This window comes from Rhinopithecus bieti, unplaced genomic scaffold, assembly GCF_001698545.2.
Source record: "Rhinopithecus bieti isolate Rb0 unplaced genomic scaffold, ASM169854v2 scaffold_5476, whole genome shotgun sequence".
In the NCBI taxonomy this organism is placed as follows: Eukaryota; Metazoa; Chordata; class Mammalia; order Primates; family Cercopithecidae; genus Rhinopithecus; species Rhinopithecus bieti.
This window is the reverse complement of record NW_016805433.1, coordinates 3,025,928-3,044,430: the sequence shown is the minus strand read 5'-3', so window position 1 is coordinate 3,044,430 and position 18,503 is coordinate 3,025,928. Positions and strand designations below refer to the sequence as shown.

General features: G+C 37.6%; 1 protein-coding gene across 1 annotated transcript in view; it reads right to left on the bottom strand.

The window, feature by feature from the left end:
• OSBPL8 (oxysterol binding protein like 8) overlaps positions 1-18,503 on the bottom strand; it is a 209,750-nt gene that overhangs the window by 44,100 nt on the left and 147,147 nt on the right. Inside the window, 4 exon segments of the mRNA XM_017872516.1 lie at positions 564-767; positions 2,752-2,853; positions 5,509-5,586; positions 15,629-15,699. Of these exon segments, the coding sequence (XP_017728005.1) occupies positions 564-767; positions 2,752-2,853; positions 5,509-5,586; positions 15,629-15,699 (455 nt within the window).

Below are 18,503 nucleotides of genomic sequence, written 5' to 3'. Positions count from 1 at the left end.
CACCGCGCCCGGCCTAATGCTTCATCTTTAAAGACACCTGTCTCTTTCTCAAGAGTAAGTAATTAAAAAAAAAATTTTTTTTAAGAGTAAATAAGATTGCTTCTGCTTATAATAGGCTTCCCATCACACCTTTACATCACTACAGGAAAGACCACAAAAAAAAAAAAAAAAAGGCAATTTCTGTTCCAGGGATTCTACTTACCATTTTGATAAAGAGAAAAAACATGGGGCGGGCCGCGGGAAACAAAACAAAACCAACAACAATAAATGTAATACAATGTTACAAAGCTGAGTTAGTAATTGCAAACTGAAAAACATAGTACAAATTGAATCCCCAAGGGCAAAAGAGATAAAAGATGCAATATAAAAAGTTAGACCTCAAAGGTAAAGCTTTTTGGTGCACATTTTTTTGTGAGTAGAGGCAGAATGGGGAATAATGCACTGGAAAGCACAACAGATTTTTAAGTCCTGGCAGAGGACTAAACTCATTTGATTGATTTATCTCAGTTCTATTCATGGATTATTATCTTTACCTTTCACCTATATAACAAGCGCTTACATACCTTCACTGCCCAAATAGATTGCTCCAAAGGATGAAAAAGTTTGAAACAAAAGCCATCCTTTTTTGATGGACGTTCAATGATTTCACAGGCATTCAGAAGAACTGTTCCTACCCACTGACCATTTTTTTGGGTTTTATAGATCAGTAGCACCCCAGGTTTCAACACACACCATAACTTGGTCCAGCTCTTTAGAGTACCACGAATCTACAGAAAGATAAATTTATTTTAAAAATGAAGATCTGTTCCCCAAGGTCCAAACCAAAAAACTGCAAATATGATGTTTTAATCTAAAATTTCCATAACATGCACACTTTAAATATTTTATTTAAAAGCCACTACATGGTAAGCACGGCAAACAGACATGAAAACGACATGGCTCTTGTTTCTAAGATGCTTAAATTTTAGTGAGAGACAGGCCAACAGTTTCGAAATAGTGTACTAAGTAGAATAATTTTCCTAATCTCCCTGACCAGGTCAGGGGCCATTAAAATATACTTTCCTAGTACTGAGATTCTTCTTTTTGTAACATTGATCATGGCTGTAATCTTATTTGTGTGTATATGATTCTGCTTAAAATAATTTTTCCCCTTTACCACATCAACAGTGCTGAAAACACTGCTGGAACACACTAGGCATTCCCTAAGTATTTGGTGAGTGGTAGGAAGAGAAAATAATTTCCTCCTAGCCCCTAAAATTACCTTATTCAAATTACTTTGTTCCCAGTAATTACATAAAGTATGCCATATAAATTTATTGGAGGATATTTTAAAATACAAGTTACATGAATCCCTATACTCTCATAAAATGTTCCTTATCCTAGGGTTTAACGCTATGTCAATAGTAAGTCTAAAACTACTTTTTCTATAAATTTCTATTTCCATCACCTATTAAAATTGTATCTATGCAATTCAGTGAATTCAAAACAGTGAAAGGATGTTAATATTTAGATCAAAAATAAGAATTATACTTTTATTTACTGTAAAACATCTGTTATTTCAATGCACCTACATGAAGTATGAAATAACACAGGATTTCCTAATCCCCCAAATAGGCATACCACAGTAACTCTCAACAAGAAACATTTAGAAAGAAGGAGTTTGGAGCCAGGCATGAAGAAAAGAGAAAATCTAAGCTATGTGTATATGTAAAAGAATGGTAAGACAAGAGAGGTGAAAGGAAGACAGGTACTCTGAAATAACATTTTGGATCGTGGAGATGCAACAGAACACGGAGGACAAATTATCAGAAGGAAGGTAAGGTAGAGAAAGTCAGCCAGAGAATGTGTTGGGGACTTAATAGAAGGCAGCTTTAACTCTGAAAAACCCAAGTGAGAACTTGAGCTAATGCACTTCTAAGTAGAGTCAAAACAAGTTGGAAGGTGTTATTAGCACAAGATTGAAAACCCTAGAATTAGTTACCTGAATTGTCAGGGAAACTATCACTAGACTCTCATTTTAGTGAGGGGAGTCCTATGACAGATCTCATAAGGCTTATGAGGTCAGAGGCCTTAGTAAGTCTTGGCAAAAGTGGAAAGTTTTCAGGGTTGGGGTGATTCTCAGGTACACGCCAAGTACTAAAATTTTCTGTGAGTCAGAGTCCTACAAGATCACTCTTAAACTTAGGATCCCTACAGCTGTCTTTCAGATAAGAATGAGAAAGAGGATAGAGTGACCAGGATGAAAGAAAAGGAAATAAAAATAACCAGAGGCCAAAAGAATAGGGTCTGGAAACAGCAACGTGTGCCTGTCTGATAATTAACAATTTTCATTTTTAAAAAATATATTATGTATCCAACTATTTAAAAATAGCTTTTATATTAAGTTTGTCTCATCTTTTCAATAACATACTAAGTGTACAGTAATACTTAACAATAATTGGAATAGCAAGCAACGTATTTTTTACAGCACATTGTATTAGACAACATATCACACAAATCTAAAAGCTTTTTTAAAAGAACTGCTATACTGTATGTAATTGATGCTACTGTTAAGAAAGACATTAAGATTCCTTCTCTTCATTAAGATGGGAACACAGAACCTCCGGGAATACAATAATAGTTTCTTTGCCAGTGAAAAACAATCATCTTAGGAGTTGTTTTTGTCTTGTAGGCTTTAGGTATACTCTGGGCTTTTCCATCCCAGTAGATGAACATCCAGCAATCTGAATTCATGATTCAAAACACACTGACCTTCAACCAATCAGCCATAACAATAACAGAAGGATCTGTGATTGTACTGAGCAGCTCCTTTGTGGCTCTTTTCTTTTCTTCTCGGTAATTTTTCTTTTGTACCTATTTTATAGAAATAATAGAAAAGCTAAAAACTCAACAGAAATGAGCAATTTATTTTAAGTTCAGGGGTACAAACGCAGGTTTGTTATATAGGTAAACCTGTGTCATGGGGGTCTGTTGTACCTATTTTATCACTCAGGTATTAAGCCTACTACCCATTACTTACTTTTCCTGATCCTCTCCTTCCTCCCACCCTCACCCTCTGAAAGGCTCCAGTGTGGGTTGTTTCCGTCTGTGTGTCCATGTGTTCTCATGATTTTGTTTCCACTTCTAAGTCAGAACATGCAGTATTGGTTTTTCTATTTCTGAGTTAGTTTGCTAAGGATAATGCCCTCCAGCTCCATCCATGTCTCTGTAAAAGACATGATCTCATTCTTTACTATGGCTACATAATATTCCATGGTGTACCACATTTTCTTTATCCAGTCTCTCATTGATGGGCATTTAGGATGATTCCATGTCTTTGCTATTGTGAATAGTGCTGCAATGAACATACACATGCATGTGTCTTTATAATAGAACGATTACATTCCTTTGGGTATATACCCAATAATGGGAACGCTAGGTCGCATAGTTCTGTCTTTAGGTCTCTGTGGAATTTCATACTATAAAATTCTAAACCGCTTTAGAATTCCAGAATCTGACAATAAAAATACTATAGTTTTTTTTTTTATTTTTTAGCAGGAGTTAGTCTTAGACAACCAAGGTTAGAATCTAGTTTTTCTGACCACTAGTGCAGTTCTACATATCTTTTAAATAATTTTACCTCTTTTTTTTTTTGAGACAGTCTCACTCTATAACCCAGGCTGGGGTGCAGTGGTGGAATCTCAGCTCACTGAACCTCCATCTCCTGGGTTAAGGCAATTCTTGTGCCTTGGCCTCCCAAGCAGCTGGGATTATAGGCATATGCCACCATGCCCGGCTAAGTTTTGTATTTTTTGTAGAGATGGGGTTTCACCATGTTGGCCAGAATGGTCTTGAACTCCTGGCCTCAAGTGATCCTCCCACCTCTCAAAGTGCTGGGATTACAGGCGTGAGCCACCACACCTGGCCAATTTTACCTCTTTTTAATCACACAATGCATTAACACAACCTCACAATAAAAATTTCAAACATAAAGCTAGAAGCCATTTTTATTATACCCCATCCTATTCCAATCCTCTAAACTGATGACTGTTAATCTTCTGGAAAACACTGTCTTTTCAGACCTTTTCTAAGTAACAACCTATAAAACATTTACATTTTGTGTTTAGCATGCAAAAAGTTCCCCCAGTAAACATTTTTTGAAGAGTATTCATGTCTGTATCATTCTCATTCTTTTAAATGTTACATAGGATTCCTACTGCAAATTAAAATAATAAGAGCTCTAACACTGAGGGCATTCTGTGAACCAGCCACAGTTCTAAGCACTTTACTTGTATTGTCATTACCTCATTTAATCCTCACAACATTGTGAAGCAGAAGTATTATCCTTGTTTTATAGATAAGAAAACTGAGGTAGAGAGAGTAACCTGCTCAGAATCACACATTTAGTAAATTGTAGAGTCAGCATTCAAACAGAGGCAGACTAGCTCCCAAAGCTATTATTTTAACCACTGGCCTATACTGCTTCTAAAATATTTATTAATATATTCTCTTACTGATAGAAACCTTCTCTGTTACCAATTTTTTCAGATAACAAAGAATGCCACAACTGTTTGCAACTGAAGTTTTGCTCTCTTTCCCAATACTAACATGTAAGTTATACATAATTAAGAAGCCATAACTATAAAATTAGTTTATCCAAAATATCAAAGTTTCACCTTCATAAGTAAGTTAATTCTAATCATTTGGGGAATCAGCAGTGGACTAATGAGGTCTTACTGTTGCTTTGTTGTTATAATTTGGATAGGGGAAGAGTGATGATAACCTATTAGTGACTACATTTTTAAAAACTAACAAAATCTTACACCAGAAAAGTTGCATTTAATGATAAACAGACTAGACATAATACAATTTTAATAATTCTGTACCCCCAAAACTTTAGATTTTGGTCTTTATTAATCCATCTGATTTAATATTGGATGCAAATACAAATATATATAGGACCAGGCATGGAACACAAATGGTAAAATAGACTAGGCAGGAACCAGAGCCAGTTGGAAAGCAAGTGTTTCTTAAGCTCCAGATTCTATGGCCACTCAGGAAGGTAAGCCCAATGCTACATATTTCTCAGAGAAATTGGATAGCTGAACTTTTAATTAACTGTTGGGTCAAAATTTTAAAACATTATGCAGGTCAAGTTCAGGCCATGACCCAGGAGTTAGCAATCTCTAATTTCAATGGGTGCCAGAGTTCCCATCAGGAGTTCCACAACACAGGGATGATATACCTAGTTCGGATACATTTGTGTAGAGATATCAAGTCCTTAGCCTCTGCAGCTGCCATTTGAGGCCTGAAGCAGTCTGCTCTGGGACAGTCATCAATCAGCCTTATCAGTTGACCACACTGTACCATACAAATATTAACATTTTCTATGTATGCCTGCCTGTCTGTACCACTGGATGTTTTCTCTTTCTTTAGGAACACACATATATATTTATCTTATTAGCCTACTTCCAAACACACATGCAAAGCACAATGTAAATTACCTTTCAGAAATAACTGGAAACTAACCTTAAGAGATTCTTTTTTTGTGAGTTTGCTTGAAGTTGAACTGTCCTTCTCTGAGCCATTATAAAGTTTAGATTCAGACTGAAATCATACACAAACAGAAGAGACATAATTAAAGCCTTCAGATTTTCTACACATAGCATAAAATTAATGTTAAAATATGTGACACCTTTCTCATTTATTGCTATGATTTAAGCAAATGTCAATTTTCAAATAGAATTTTCCCTATATAGTATGTCTTTAAAATGAATCCATGTTAAATCTATAAATATAAAAAAGTTAAAACTAATCAGTATACAAACCTACAATGTGAAGTTAAGTAAGATCATTTGTAGATTTTACATTTTTTTTTAAAGAGTATTTCTAAGAACATATATAATTATTTATTCCTAGGACAAAAGTAGCCAAAGTAATGTTATCTTTTAACAGTTTAAATATTCTTAAAACAAACAAACAAACAAAAGACACAAATTCTAACAAGCTGACGCACATATTGCCCTGCTTCTACTCCTCCTTCAACAGGAAGAAATACAAATACTTTTAGAAACCAGTATTAAGTCACTCTAATTTGTACAGTGTGTAAACACCAATATTTCTAGGATCTACTACTTTCTACCTATCAAGTGAGTGGGATTTCCTCACTAAATTATTCGTGTCTTAAATTTCTTTCCAGACTTTCAGTTTATACTTCACATTTTCATTTAATCTTCACAAGAATCTTGAACAACAGGCACAACAGATTGTTTTATCTCCATTTTACAAATCATGAAAGGGAGGCTCAGGAAGGTTGATTTTCCAAACTAACAATCATTAACACTGCAGAGATCAGAACCCAGGTTTCCTAATGTAATGCTTGTTTAAAGAGACCACATAGGTTCACCAGAGTAGAAAAGCACAAAACTTAAAAGCTCTATTTATTTTGGAAAAACAAAATTAAACATACTCCTTCAATGTCCAGAAGTTTTATTTTTAACTATTGTTAGACACAGCAGAAGGCACTTAAAGTTCTTAGCAGTACTCCTAAGTAGTGCCAAGAAAGTATACAGAACCTGATCCAAATGGTGGCTTTCAAATGTTGAGCGGCCAGATGTGCATAATATTACTAGATTATTATCAAGGATACACACCTTTGTATACAATTCCCTCAATTTTTAGATTAATAAGAACAGATAACACATTTATTTGTCAATGATACCCAGTGTGTATCACCCAAAGAAAAGAAAGAACTCAGTAAATATCTAATGAATTAATAAAATGAAAATAAAATAGGTACTTGCAGCTCATTTCTCTCCTCTCTCCTAAAAACACTTCTGTTACTTGGTATGAAATATGGGCTATTAAGGTGATATTAACTGGCTGAACCAGAAGGGAAATGCAAACAATTTTCAATGTAGAAATCAACCTAGTTAAACTTTTGGGAAAGTTACTCCTTTAAGAACTGGAGTTGAAACATCACATTAATTACTCCAATGATGATGGCATATATTGTGATACCAAAACAATTTCATAACATTCCTCAAGCCAAACAGGTTTCTGTCTTCTCCTTGGCCCTGGGAACACGAAATGGCATGGCTATTGTCAGAGGAATATGATGGCTTAAAATTATTAGGAGATTCTACTTCCCACAACTTAATAGGATAATGTTTATAGTAGTGTACTTTTTAGAAACCATTAAACAAAAAATGTTAATAGTATTACCTTAAAAGTTAATGAATATTCATGGTTGTTTACTATTTACAAAGTACAGTTAACTCTTGAACAACACAGTTTGAACTGTGTAGGTCCACTTATAGGCAGATTTTTTTTCTACAAAAGTTACACTGAGTGTACCTGCCTTTCTTGCTTCCCCTACCACCTCCTCCACCTCTTCTGCCTCTGCCACCTGAAACAGCAAGACTAACTCTTCCTCTTCCTCCTTAGCGTACTCAATGTGAAGATAACAAAGACAGACCTTTCTGATGATCCACTTCCACTTAATAAATAGTAAATACATTTTCTCTTCCTTATGATTTTTTAAAATAACATATTCTTTCCTCTAGCTTACTTTATTGTAAGAATACAGTATACAATACATATACAAAGTAAGTGTTAATTGACTATGTTATCAGTAAGGCTTCTGGTCAACAGTACACAATTACAGTAGTTAAGTTTTTAGGGAGTCAAAAGTTATATGCAGATTTTTATATGCACAGGGGAGTGGAGGGTCAGTGCCCCTAACCTCCATGTTGTTCAAGGATCAACTGTATATGTTAAACATTTATATACTCAAAGCAAACTTAGGAGATAGTAGTTGTATCCCTCTTTTACTAATGAAGACACTAAAACTAACAGATTACATAACTTTCCAAAGTCGCAAAGCTACAAAGTGCATGAGCTGGCATTTGTACCCTCATCTAATTCCCAGCTTCATGTTCTTACTTATCTCACTATATTAATTTCTCATCTTTTAAAACTGTTCATATGGTATCTTAAAGTTAAGATCTATCTTTACGAACAAAAAGAAATCTGTGGCCGGGCGTGGTGACTCACGCTGGCAATCCCCGCACTTTGGGAGGCTAAGGCGGGAGGATTGTTTGAGCCCAGGAGTTCAAGACCAGCCTGGGCAACATGGTGAGACACCATCTCTATGAAAAACACAAAAATTAGCTGGGCATAGTGGCATGTCCCTGTAGTCCCAGGTATTCAGGAGGTTGAGGCAAGAGAATCACCCGAGCCTAGGAGTTTGAGGCTGCAGTGAGCAGTGACTGCACCACTGCACTACAGTCCGGATGATAAAGTGAGACCTTGTCTTAAAAAAAATCAAATTTGTTTCCCTAACAATTAAGCTCTAGCTTGGTTATTACTAAAAGATTACTGTACATAGGGACCAGCAGGCCAGAAGGGTGTCACATGACCTTGGTAAACCGACCTCAAGGAATCTTTAACTCACATACCTCAAGGAATCTCTGACATAACATGCAGTCTAGTTCTGAAATACAAAAAGGAATGACCACGTTCCAGTCTTTTCTACATTACTACCTCAGTTGTTTTAATCAAAACACCTTTCAAATGCCAAAAATGTAAACGATTTTTTTTGTTGGGGATATTTTACCAAACTAAGTTTCCCGTCCTTCATAAACTTTACTGACCACTCTCTTAAGGATGACCATCAAGATAGGCAAGTTTAATGTATATTACTGCTTGCCTCTTTGTTAAATGGCATTAGAATGCTTAGCATGTTATATTTTTTACTTCTTTCCTTCTCTTTTTCTTCTCTCTTTTCCCCTTTAACTGCTGTCCCCTTATAGGCTGACTTTGAGAAGTTAATTTCATCTGTCAGTCTTAGTTTCTTCATCTGTAAAATGAAGATACTACTACTAATTCATAGGGTTGCTTTGAGGGTTAAATGATACTTAATTAACTTAGTACTTGGTAATATATTGTTTGAGGTTTATGACTATATCTCAGATTGCAGGTGCTATCAAAAATCTGACCTTTAGAGATTTAAATAATGGGACATTTATTTATTAAAATACTTTGCAATTTGCTTTGAAAATTATATAATACTACAGATATAAGGAACAACAAGGATAATGGTAAGTTACTGTGATCACATCAGACATTTTGGTTTAGAAAGGTTTGTTAACCATCCAGGTAAATGTATGTTTTAAAGCAAGTAACAGATGATTCAGCAAACCTACAAGGCAAGTAGTTAAATGGTTGAAGAATCAACTTAAGAGATGTGAGCTCAAAAACCCCTTATCCTTTTAAAAGAATTCCTTTTATCCCACTAGACACATTAGTTATGTTGTAATTCCTTTTGTTGAGATGGATAATTAAAAATTCATTTTAAAATGCTACTTTGTTTGGGATAATCTGATTAACCAACTTTTCCGATTCACTTATTCATACAACGAAAAAGCATAGGAAAAGGTTCATGAGAAAGAGGAACTGCCTTATTTTATTTTTTGAGACAGGTCTCACTCTGTCACTCAGTCTGGAGGGCAGTGGTATGATCACAGCTCACTGAAGCCTCCAACTCCTGCGCTCAAGTGATCCTCCCACCTTAGTTTCCCGAGTAGCGAGTCAAGGTCTCGCTAGGTTGCCCAGGCTGGTCTCAAACTCCTGGGCTCACGCAATCCTCCCACCTCAGCCTCCCAAAGTGCTGGGATTACAGGCAAAAGCCACTGTGCCCAGCTCCTTTATTTTTAAATAATGTCTTGGGGATGAGGCAGGTATATTTTATTGTGTTAATCAGGCTCAATTAAGAATTTTAAGAAATACCATTTAACCTAAAATCCTGTGACCAAAATGAGAGTATTCATATTTTTTGCATCGAGTTGGGAAAAGTTAAAATTGTTTGATGTTCTCACTTATACAACTCAATCATGAAAGGAATAACAAATCTTGTTTTCCAAAATTACTCAGATAAGAATAAAAATCTTCAGAATTCCACAAGTATGAGGTTTAATGATAAATGTAAAATTTTACACTGTTCTGAAAAACAAGAGAGTTGGTTGCATGCTCATACATATATACAAATTTATATATTTGAGACAAGGTCTCACTTCGTCTCTCAGGCCAGAGTGCAGTGGCGCAAACACAGCTCACTTGCAGTGTCAACCTCCTGGGCTCAAGCATCTCCTGCCTTAGCCCCCCAGGTAGCTGGGACCACAGGCATACAGCATGTGTCACTACACCTAGCTAATTTTTGTATTTTTTGTAGAGATAGGGTTTTATCATGTCCAGGCTGTTCTCAAACTCCTGAGCTCAAGCAATCTTCCCATCTCAGCCTCCCCAAGTGCTGGGATTACAGGCATGAAACACTGTGCCCGGCCGCATGTTAAAATATTTGAAGACAAAGGAGCAACTATAGACATCTTAAGCTAACAGAATAAACTAAGATTAAATCTAAATTATGAGAAAATCAGTAAGTTTCAGCTCTTGGAAAATAATATGATGAGTATAATTTTACTTATATACCAAATAGTTATGTTAAGAATCCCATTCATTCACTCTAATGCTTTATTCATAAGAAAATATCTTCTTAACTATCTATTGTTAACCAGCTACTTTGTCAGGTACTTTCTGCACCACAATCTGGGAGGTAGATCTTACCTCCCCTGAACAAAAAAGAAAACTGAAGCCACTGTGAACTCTAGTTTTAAGACTTATTATTTTGAGTCTTGGGGAATTAATTTGTCTGAGCCTCAGTTTGTTCATTCATAAAATGGAGCCAACAATACCTGTCTTCCAGTATTGTTATGAATGTTAAAATGGCCCAAGTACACTCTCAACAAAAAGTAGTTATTAAGTTGGGCATGGTGGCATGTGCCTGCAGTCCCAGTTACTTGGGAGGTTGAGGTGGGAGGACTGATTGAGCCCAGGAGTTCGAATCCAGCTTGGGCAATATAGTGAGGCCTTCATCTCTTTAAAAAAACAAAAAAAATTAGCTATTAATGGCCGGGCGCAGTGGCTCAGGCCTGTAATCTCAGCACTTTGGGAGGCTGAGATGGGCGGATCACGAGGTCAGGAGATCGAGACCATCCTGGTTAACACGGTGAAACCCAGTATCTACTAAAAATACAAAAAAATTAGCCAGCTGTGGTGGCGGGCGCCTGTAGTCCCAGCTACTCGGGAGGCTGAGGAAGGAGAATGGCATGAACCTGGGAGGCGGAGCTTGCAGTGAGCCGAGATTGTGTCACTGCACTCCAGTCTGGGTGACAGAGAGAGACTCTGTCTCGGGGAAGAAAAAAAAAAAAAAAAAAAAAAAGTAGCTATTAATAACATTGTAAACAGCTAAAAATTTATAGGTAATAAGGAGAGTCAAGAATTAAATTGACTCCTTTCCATTTTTAAAGCAGCGCTGCCCAGTAGAACTTTCTAAATGCCAGATGTCCTATATCTGAGCTGTCCAGTGTGGCAGCCACTAGCCATATGTGGTTACTGAGCATTTGAGGTATGACTAGTGTAACTGAGGAGCTAAATTTCTAATTTTATTTAATTTTAATTAATTTAAAGATCCACATATGATTAGATGCTACTGTACCCAAAGCATAGTTCTAAAGCTTGAGGTTTTTTTTTTTTTTTTTTTGGTCCCCCTCATTAAGGCACACAGCTTCATTTAAAGTACGCAAAGTTCCTTTTCAGGCCTCCCCCATTAAAGGGTACATATAGATGGCAAATAGGTAGCTGTGGTATGTAGATCTGTGTGTTTAGGTGTTAAGGCTTTGGAGTAGGAATACCATTATACCATGTATTCACCAATTCTAGTATTAATTGCTTGAAAATAGGTCTTAAAAAAAAAAAAACTCTATAAATCTCATTGTATTTCTAGCTGTGGCAGACCTAAGATAAATTATTTCCTCCTTGCTTTAATAATACAGATCATGTAAAATGATTGACAGAGCTCAAAACTCATTACCCCAAAATACAGGGGCATACTGACTCTTTTAAGCTGAAGGAAACTGAGAAAACTTGAAAAGCAGAAAGGTCACTCTCTGACCTTCTGCCTTTCTGCTCTAAAGCAGGCCACAATGTAATTCTCTGACCTTCCCCTGAAGCAGGTGCTCTACCTATCCTTAGAAGAAAGAACCCAAAGACACAGAGATACCAAGAAGAAGCTGAACAAACAGGCCTTGCTAAATTCCCCGTAGTGTATTAGCATCATATAATACTCCCCAACCTTTGTCTAATCATACTTCTGTGACTGTCTGCTCTTCACCAAACCAAAGCACAAAAATACACAGATTTCCCTGTTCTTTTGGGTCTTCATTTCTGAAAGCTCCTGTGTCACACAGAACTTGTATTAAATACATATGTATGCTTTTCTCTTGTTCATCTTTCTTTTGTTCTGGGATCTCAGCCATGAACCTTGCAATGGGGAAAGAAATCTTTTCTCCCGTTGGTGATCCAGGCATTTCTCATATATGTTACATAAATACAAAGTACTTTTAAACTTCTAGCCTAAGTACTTTACACTAATATGACAGATGAACTTTTGTGTAATGTATACATGAAAAGTGGGAATAATATTTGTGTAACATCCTACACAAATTTTTAAACGTATTGTGCAATCTTCTCAACCACTCTCAAGAACAGGATATGGGGGAGCTTATATGGGTTTAATGGTATTTTTAATTTACTTGGGAGGTATAATGGTTGTTTTTGGTTATGCTACGGCAATGGCTATTGAAGAGTATGCTGAGGCATGGGGTTCAGGGTTTGAGGTTCTGGGGAGTCTTTTAGTAGGGTTAGCGATGGAGGTAGGATTGTTTTTATGAGTTTTAGATTTTGATGGGTTAGTGGTGGTGGTTAATTTTAACAATATATGGAGTTGAGTGATTTCTGAGGGAGAAGGGCCGGGGGTTAATTCGGGAGGATTCTATTGGTGCGGGTGCTTTGTATGACTATGGGCGTTGGTTGGTGGTAGTTACTGGCTGAACATTGTTTGTTGGTGTGTATATTGTGATTGAGATTGCTCGAGGTAATAGGTTACGTTATTAGAAATAAGGTTAGGGTGAGAGGGATAAGGAAAGAGAGAAAATAAAATTTGATTATACCTTTTTGAGTGGTTGTGAGGATGGAGGTGATAATGTGGGTGTGTGAGATTGTTTAGATTTTTCTAGTCAGATTGAGTCTAGTAAAAGGGAAGCTGGGTTTTGACTTATAAGCAGGTTTTGGTAGGGAGCTGTGCGATGAATTGTAATGGGAAAATATCCTAGTATGTTAGAGAATTTAAATATGTATGATGGGATATCCATTTTAAGTTTATTGGTTATAAGAGTAAGATCCAAGGCTACTAGGAAGCCTAGAGCGGTTAGGTACAGGGCCGAGAGTTTTAGGTGAGATGATATTGTTAGTTGGGGAGGTGAGGTGGGAGAGATGCTATTGGTAATGAGAAATCCTGCGAGTAGGCTGCCGATTGTGAGGCGTTTGATTGGGTTTAATAGGGTGGGGGTGTTTTCGTTAATGTTGATTAAGGTTGGGAAGCGAGGTCGTCCTGTTGAGATGAGGAGAATAGTTCAAGTATTGTAGGCGCTTGTTAGGAAAGTGGCAATGAGAGTGATAGATAGGGCTCAGGCGTTGGTATACGGCATGTTTGCGGTTTCGATGATGAGGTCTTTGGAGTAGAGCCTGTGAGAAAAGGCATGCCTGTGAGTGCCAGGTTACCGATGGTTAGGGAAGTTGAGGTAAGGGGTTATCATTTTAAATAATCCTCCAATTTTTCGAATGTCTTGCTCATTGTTTAGATTGTGGATAATAGACCCAGAGCAAATAAATAGTATGGCTTTGAAGAAGGCATGGGTGCAGATGTGTAGGAATGCTAAGTATGGTTGGTTGATGCCGATAGTGACTATTATTAGGCCTAATTGACTTGAGGTGGAGAAGGCTATGATTTTTTTGATATCGTTTTGTGTTAGGGTACAAATTGCTGTGAATAGAGTAGTAATGGCCCCTATGCATAGTGTAAAGCTTTGAATTAACGTGTTGTTTTCCATTAAGGGGTGGAAGCGGATGAGCAGGAACACTCCAGCTACGACTATGGTGCTGGAGTGGAGTAAAGCTGAAACTGGGGTTGGGCCTTCTATAGCAGAGGGGAGTCAAGGATGGAGACCAAGTTGAGCTGATTTTCCTGTTGCTGCTAAGAGAAGGCCTATCAGTGGGAGAAAGTTTAAATTGGAGTCTAGGATGAATATCTGTTGAAAGTCCCACGAGTTATAATGTAGGAGAAGCCATGTTAGGGTTAGGATAAAGCCAATATCGCCAATGCGGTTGTACAGGATTGCTTGGATGGCCGCTGTGTTGGCGTCTGTTCGAGCGTGCCATCAACTAATTAGTAGGAAGGACATAATTCCTACACCCTCCCATCCAATAAAAAGTTGGAAGAGGTTGTTGTTAGTAATTAGAATTAATATAGTGGTGAGAAAAATAAGTAGATACTTAAAAAATTGCTTAATGTTTAGGTCTGAGCTTATATATCATAATGAGAATTCTATAATAGATCAAGTGACGAATAGTGCAATTGGAATAAATATTACGGAAAAATAGTCTAGTTTGAAGCTTAGTGTTAGTTCTAATGTTTGGATGGTTGTTCAATGTCAGTTTGAAATAATTATTTCTTGGTCTAGGAAAATATATAGAGTTGTGGGAAGGAGGCTAGTAATAAAAGCAGATATAATAATTGTTTTCACGTAATTTGGATAGAAGTTTTTTTTGTTAGGGTTGATAAAGGTAATGATGATTGGGAGGATTAAAGAGGTTAGGGTTATTATGGTAATGGCGGTAAACATGGTTATTACTTTTATTTGGAGTTGCACCAATGTTTTTGGTTCCTAAGACCAATGGATAACTGTTATCCTTTAAAAGTATCCAAAAAATGTAAGTTGTAAGAGCAAGCCCAACTGCTGAGAATAACAGAGAACTTAGTCTTTAGAAACAGTTGTCTTACAGTCACGGAAGTTTGATCCCATAAACATAAAAGCTCCTCCTGCTACTAAATCTTGCCAGAAAAAAAGTCGAAAGTCGAATCCCTTCAAAAGTTATAGAAAATCCAGTGAACTACAAACCCACAGGGAAACTGGTTACTGTATCACATAGTGTTTCTCAAATCTGAATATGCACTCTTAAAGAAAAAATGCTCAACAGGCCTAAGAATGTGTCTAAATATCCCAGTTTGAGAAATACTGATTCATAAACTCTGTCTTATTCTAAGAAAATGTCTGTCAATCGTAGACAATTACTACTGCAAAGATCTGGCTTTTAACTGGTAAAATATATGTATTTTGATTGTCATCTGAATGAACTCAAAATACTTAAGAATTTTTTTTTTAAAGCCATAAACCCTGAGAATATATCTGAATGCAATCCTCAGACTTAAGTTTGAGAAGTGCTGCTATAGCAGAGATACCAGAAACAGTATTACTCTGACAGGAAAACTGGTTACCAATCAGCTGTATTTCTAAGTAACCAACAATACTTACATTAGCCCCAATGGAACTTCACTCGTTTAATACACACTACATGGTTTAGATGTATCAACATAAAAACATCACATAAAAGCTTCATAGGATTTCAGTGTTAGTTCCCTTATCTCAAATATTAGGGAAATGTCATAATCATGTATTTGCTTATATATGCTTACCTTGCTCTTTGACATAGCAAGTGAAGATTCATCTTTATTTTGAGAAATATCTTCCTTCCCTCTTTCAAAACCTTAAAAAAAGTCAGTATATCAGTATTACTATTTTTGAACATGTATAATAAGTAATTCATTTTCAAGTATAGACTATATTTGATATAAATCAGTTCAGGAAGCCTGTACATACGGCTTTAAACTATTAAAGATCTCTAAAGGGTCATATCTAGTAAAATCCTTCAGAATTAAGGCTTAGAAACAACGAAGTATTTCCCTGAACCCACCAACATTGTGAAATATCTGTTTTCTTTGCTCCTGCAGAACTTTGCAAAAATTCAGCCCTCACAGAGCTTTTATTCCAGTCAGCTGGTTTCCAGCAATGAATTCTAACGAATGGAACCAACCCAACATACTTTTCATACCTCTGGTGAAAATGGAAAACAATTTCAGACGAGGTGATAAAAGATTAGGGAAATAAATCTGGATTGACTTTTTTAAAATTTTATAATGTGCGTATGGTGAGAATTAGATGAGGATACATACAAAGCACTTAACACAGAGTTTTTGCACACAGCATACATTAAATTAATGTTGACTTTTATTATCATCACTTTCTATTGTTATTGCAAAAGGATGAATCTAAAATACAAGAGTGCATTGGGACAAACATGCATATACTCCTGTAATCACATAACACTTTAATATATAGCACTAAGCCGACACCAACAAACAAATTACTATTATAAAGGTACAACTGGGTGCTTCCAAGATGGCTGAATAGGAACAGCTCCAGTCTACAGCTCCTAGCGTGAGCAATACAGAAGACGGGTGATTTCTGCCTTTCCAGCTGAGGTACCGGGTTCATCTCACTGGGGCTTGTCACACAGTGGGTGCAGGATAGTGGGTGCAGCCCATCGAGTGTGAGCCGAAGCTGGGTGAGGCATCACCTCACCCAGGAAGCACAAGGAGTAAGGGAATTCCCTTTCCTAGCCAAGGGAAGCTGTGACAGACAGCACCTGGAAAATCGGGTCACTCCCACCCTAATATTGCGCTTCTCCAACTGTCTTAGCAAAAAGCACACCAGGAGATTATATCCCGTGCCTGGCTCGGAGGGTCCCACGCCGAAAGAGCCTCACTCATTGCTAGCACAGCAGTCTGAGATCGAACTGCAAGGCAGCAGCGAGGCTGGGGGAGGTATGCCCGCCACTGCTGAGGCTTGAGTAGGTAAACAAAGCGGCCAGGAAGCTCGAACTGGGTGGAGCCCACTGCAGCTCAAGGAAGCCTGCCTGCCTCTATAGACTCCACCTCTGGGGGCAGGGCATAACCAAATAAAACGCAGCAGAAACCTCTGCAGACTTAAATGTCCCTGTCTGACAGCTTTGAAGAGAGTAGTGGTTCTCCCAGGATGGAGTTTGAGATCTGAGAATGGACAGACTGCCTCCTCAAGTGGGTCCCTGACCCCCGAGCAGCCTAACTGGGAGGCACTCCCCAGTAGGGGCAGACTGACACCTCACACGGCCAGGTACCCCTCTGAGACGAAGCTTCCAGATGAATGATCAGGCAGCAACATGTGCTGTTCAGCAATATTCGCTGATCTGCAGCCTCCACTGCTGATACCCAGGCAAACAGCATCTGCAGTGGACCTCCAGCAAACTCCAACAGACCTGCAGCTAAGGGTCCTGTTAGAAGGAAAAAGGACATCCACACCAAAACCCCATGTGTATGTCACCATCACCAAAGACCAAAGGTAGATAAAACCACAAAGATGGGGAAAAAACAGAGCAGAAAAGCTGAAAATTCTAAAAATCAGAGCACCTCTCTCCCTCCAAAGGACCACAGCTCCTCTCCAGCAACGGAACAAAGCTGGACAGAGAGTGACTTTGACGAGTTGAGAGGCGAAGGCTTCAGAAGATCAAACTTCTCCCAGCTAAAGGAGGAAATTTGGACCCATCGCAAAGAAGGTAAAAACCTTGAAAAAAGATGAGACAAACGGCTAACTAGAATAACCAGTGTAGACAAGTCCTTAAATGACCTGATGGAGCTGAAAATCACGGCATGAGAATTACGTGACACATGCACAAGCTTCAGTAGCCGATTCGATTAACTGGAAGAAAGGGTAACAGTGACTGAAGACCAAATGAATGAAATGAAGTGAGAAGTTTAGAGAAAAAAGAGTAAAAAGAAACTAACAAAATCTCCAAGAAATATGGGACTATGTGAAAAGACCAAATCTACGTCTGATTGGTGTACCTGAAAGTGACGGGGAGAATGGAACCAAGTTGGAAAACACTCTGCAGGATATTATCCAGGAGAACTTCCCTAACCTAGCAAGACAGGCCAACAATCAAATTCAGGAAATATAGAGAACACCACAAAGATACTCCTCGAGAAGAGCAACTCCAAGACACATAATTGTCAGATTCACCAAAGTTGAAATGAAGGAAAAAATGTTAAGGGCAGCCAGAGAGAAAGGTCGAGTTACCCACAAATGGAAGCCCATCAGATTAACAGTGGATCTCTCAGCAGAAGCTCTACAAGCCAGAAGAGAGTGGGGGCCAATTTTCAACATTCTTAAATAAAATAATTTTCAACCCAAAATTTTGTATCCAGCCAAACTAAGCTTCATAGTGAAGGAGAAATAAAATCCTTTACAGACAAGCAAATGCTGAGAGATTTTGTCATCACCAGGCCTGTCCTACAAGAGTTCCTGAAGGAAGCACCAAACATGGAAAGGAACAACCGGTACCAGCCACTGCAAAAACATGCCAAATTGTAAAGATCATTGATGCTAGGAAGAAACTGCATCAACTAACGAGCAAAATAACCAGCTAACATCATAATGACAGGATCAAATTCACACATAACAATATTAACCTTAAAT